General features: G+C 23.8%; 1 protein-coding gene across 1 annotated transcript; it reads right to left on the bottom strand.

Moving 5' to 3' along the window:
* Positions 1 to 3,712: 3,712 nt before the first annotated feature.
* LOC131182304 (WAT1-related protein At2g40900-like) lies at positions 3,713 to 4,221 on the bottom strand. Its single transcript, XM_058151371.1, has 2 exons — positions 3,913 to 4,221; positions 3,713 to 3,795 (listed from the first exon to the last, which is right to left on the bottom strand). Exons 1-2 carry the CDS (start codon positions 4,161 to 4,163, stop codon positions 3,729 to 3,731), a joined length of 318 nt encoding a protein of 105 aa, XP_058007354.1. The 5' UTR covers positions 4,164 to 4,221; the 3' UTR covers positions 3,713 to 3,728.
* Between the last annotated feature and the right edge of the window lie 240 nt (positions 4,222 to 4,461).

Here is a 4,461-nt window from a genome sequence, read left to right as displayed (position 1 = left end):
GCAATTTTGGCAACCTATAAAGACATGACTCAGATAACTCTGGGAGAAACTCATCAAATGACGTTAGCCATTCTTGAAAAAACATGTGATCAGCAGCGCTTTCGAATCTTTGAACCTATTCTTCATAGTGTCCTGATTTATATTGATGATATTATGCTATTTTCAAAAAATAGTTCAGCCTATAAATAACTTTTGACTCAATTTCACTATTTGGTCCAATAATATAGGATTATGCTATCTGAAAAAAGAGCTACCTGGCCTAATATTGAATTTCTTAGAATGAAATTTGAAAATGGAATGTACCAGCCTTGGACTCAAATTATTATTGTAATAGTCTGAGTCATCAGAATCCATGTTATTGCCATACAAATCTTTTTTACACGAGCTTCCAGGTTCATCAAAGAGCTTAGTATCAGTGTCCATATCTGTTAGATTCTATGAATCTTCTCAAATCTCTGAACTGTAGTCTAGTACTGCTTCAGGTTTTAAAAACGAAAAATTACATCATATTTTAAAAAATGAAAGTCATTGTCCTTATAAATGAATTAGTTTTTCCTTTGATGAAGAAAATTTTCCATTAACTAATTTTCTTGAGTGTCTTAAACACTAAAAGATACGGAAGAAAAATATTTTTTATAAAATAAATGGAGTCTAAATGTAGTATGAAAATATATGCATTTATGGTTAATTTTTTTTTATTAATAAAAAAGAAAAGAAAGAGATGTCACTTAATAATGATTATTGAATTATAATTTTAATATTTAAAATAAATTATAAAACTTTGAGGTGGTCTAATATTCTCTGAGTTTCATGTTTAAAATTAAATAAAATACAGTAATTTGTTAAATTTTCACCTTGTTCTGTTTAAAATGCTCTACTTAATTATTGAAAATATATTTTATAAGAAGAATACTTACAAGGAATTTACTTCCTTATAAATATGATATAAATGTATTTAATATATAAATTAATTTTTTTTAAAAATAATAATGTCCACAATATAATTTAAAATGTAATAAATTAAATAATAAAATAGTAAATTATATTACACTTAATTAAGAAATTACAACTTATCAAGTACCTCCTAGGTAAGTTATTTCATTTGTTAAAAAAAATACAAAATGGCCTACTTCTTAATAAATTAATTTGATAATATAAACTAAACAAGACATTTTTTTTAACATTTCTCAAAAAAATCTAACATATTATATCTTTGCGTTAATAAAATTAAGTACTAACACAAAAACTAATATAAAGAATTTAGAAAATTTGATAACCTCCAAAAGTCATGAGCTCCGTTAGATAACTTGCAAATTTAAATCCCTAGTTGAATGAAAGATCTGTGTTTCTAGAATACTCTTCTTTTAAAAATAAAACACCCTAATAACAACATATTTAATAACTCCATTAAAAGAGAAAAAATATAATAAAAACTCAAGGTCTATCTACGATGATATATTTGAGGATTTATTCACTTAAAATTTATTAATAATGATATATCTAAGATAATATATCTAAAATTTATTCTAAATAGATACATATCTGAAAATTATTAAAAAAAAACTAATAGAAAATAAAGGATAAGAGTTGCAACCAGTAAAAAAACTCGTCAGTAGCCACGCAAATAAAAGATCAATGAAAAGGAGACAACAAAAAAGAAAAGATAAGAAAAATAGCGAAGAAACAGAAGTTTATAGAAAAATGATAAAACTCCTTATAAATGAAATTTAATTACAAAGGACATTGAAAATATTAAAAAATATATATTTTTAAAGTAAGAATAAAATAATATTTTATAGGAATCATCATTATACCATATAATTTTTATTTTTTATAATATCTACAAATAAAATTTATTAAAAATAAAAATAAATTTTTTGTAAGTAGTAACCCATGAGAGAAACATTTCAGTTGTGGGATCAACGAATTTTTGATTCACTAATCAATAGAAGAATTATCAATTAAAATCATAAAAGTGTAGAGCTAGCTAGCAATTCCAATCTAATATATCTAACCTTAATTTGGCTTTGAAAATAAGTAAAAAAAAATAAAAAAAATTATTTTGGTTCTCTTCTCATAATTGGAATATTATATATTGAGGATGGTCAATTACAATCTTCTTTATTTTATTATTGTAATTAGAGTTTCTAATATATTTACCCCACTAAATTATTATCGACAAAGTGATGATCAACTTTAAATAATGGACGACCTAAAATAGCACTATGTAACCCTATTTAACATAGGAGCTCTTTTAGTTAAATGCATAATATTTATTTGATGGATTCAAGTTTAAGTATTTATTTTTGCCTGTTTGACATTACGTTTGGAGAGCCAAAATTACTTTTCTGAATAAAAGTATAATTTTAAATGCTATTGAAAAAAGTAGTTTGGAAAAAATCATTTTATTATTTTAGTATTTTTATGACTAAAATTTATCAAATTTAACTTTAAATTATTTTTCAATACTTTCTAACTAGTATATTTTAAAAAGTGATTTTCTCAATAGCAGTTTTAACAGCAATATCAAACAGGCTCGTAATATTTAATTAGGATTAAATAGGTTCAAAATTAAATTTTGGATTAAATAAATTTTTGTACTTTCTAATTAAAGCTAAATAAGTTCTCACTTAATAAAATTTTATTTTTTTAATAATAAAATTTTTTTCTTAATTTTAATAAAATTATTAAAAAAAATTTCTTAGAAACTTATAGAAAAATAATACAATTTTAGAAAATCACAAAGAAAAAGAGAACGAGAAAAAGATGTGAAAAAAAAATTGAAAATAAGAAAAAGTTGAAGAAAAGGAGGATAATGAGAGAATAAATAATGAAACTAGAGAAAAAATGAGAAAAAAAGGATGATGAAGATGAGAAAAAGGAATTGAGAGAAAAATAAAACTAAAAAAGGAAAAAAATGAATTTAAGAAAAGAAAAGAGAAGAAAATGAAGAAGATGTAAAAAGATGACCAAGATAAGAAAAAGGATTAGAAAGAATAAAAGAATAGGAGAAAGAAAAGAGAAGAACTTAAATTGTATGATATTAAACAAATTACCGATGGATTTAATAATTCGTAGGTAAAATCCATTGTTGCATCAGTAGGTTCTTGTAGTGTTTGACTTGATATTTTTATCATCTTTAATTTTTTTTTTTTTAGTTGAGAAATTGAAAGAGTGAAAACTCGAACATAAATTTATCAAGTAAATAATATGACTCTGATCATTGAACTAACTCAAGTTAGGCCTAATTATTCTATTTGATATGGATGTGATGGGCTTAAGGAAGGGGGGAATGAAGTATAGACAGCTATTTTGGATTCGACTTCTAATTTGCACAAAATATAAATTTTTATGAATCTAAACGATCAATAAAAATGAGAGGTTAAATTAAAATCAACATGAAAATTTAATTCAAAAATAACTCTTTGATTGAATTAATAAACTTAACATTAACTTAAATTAATAAAAATTAATATTTCAATTCAGAGTAATCTATAAATTAATAGACTCAAATTTATTTTAATTTCTATAATGACTCAATGGAGATGATTCAACCTAACCGACTATAAAAAAAAAAAAACTAAAATTTAAATAAATATCAACTTTAAATACCTTAAATTTGAATAACTTTAACTCTAATATCTGGATATATTTGTCTTTAATAAAACAGTCGATAACTATTAGAACAATTATTATTGCCGAACTGACAGAAATATATTTATATATACTCACCCAAAAAGACCCAAGAAGAAGATGTTTACACAAACGGGTAAACTGATTTTGCTTTCATTTTTCCTGCACAAAACATCCATCAACTGAAAGACTTAAATGGACAACATCCTGACAATGAAATTAGGGAAAATAATTATATAATAATAGGCAAATTAAATATAAAAAGAGAGGAAAAATTACCTTTCAAAGAGGAGTGCGAGAAGAGCAGTGGTTAAAGTCCCAAAAGCATGTCCATATGCAACAAGAACATAACGACTCATGCCCTTATCAAGAGTGACCTTAGAAATTATGTTGAAAGCTGAATAACAGAAATTGCTGAATATACACAAGAAGTAGGGTTTTGAATTTTCTAATATCAATATAATATTTTTGTCTCTTTTTACTCTCAAATTCCCCTCTTCACCCTGAAAATTATCTCCTTCCATTTCCATGCACGCCCACAACTTTAATCCTTCATCATCAGAACCTATATATAGAGGTGGCAATTCATGTTTGAGTTATCTCCAGTCTTCTTTTTTTCTTTTTTTTTTTTTTTTTATTTTTATACATAATTTTATTCATGTTGAGTTAGATTCGGCTGAATAGTTTTTCGAATGACTTTAATTTTTTAGAAAAATTTATTGAAAAATAAATTTTGTTTATTTAATTTTTAAATTAAAATTAAGTTGATTAAATTAATTTAAATGTATCAATTTTAAATTAAATTATAAGAATCGATGGGCTAACATT

The sequence above is a fragment of the Hevea brasiliensis genome, chromosome 8 (genome assembly GCF_030052815.1).
Source record: "Hevea brasiliensis isolate MT/VB/25A 57/8 chromosome 8, ASM3005281v1, whole genome shotgun sequence".
NCBI lineage: Eukaryota > Viridiplantae > Streptophyta > Magnoliopsida > Malpighiales > Euphorbiaceae > Hevea > Hevea brasiliensis.
This window is presented reverse-complemented; position numbering and strand designations above follow the sequence as displayed.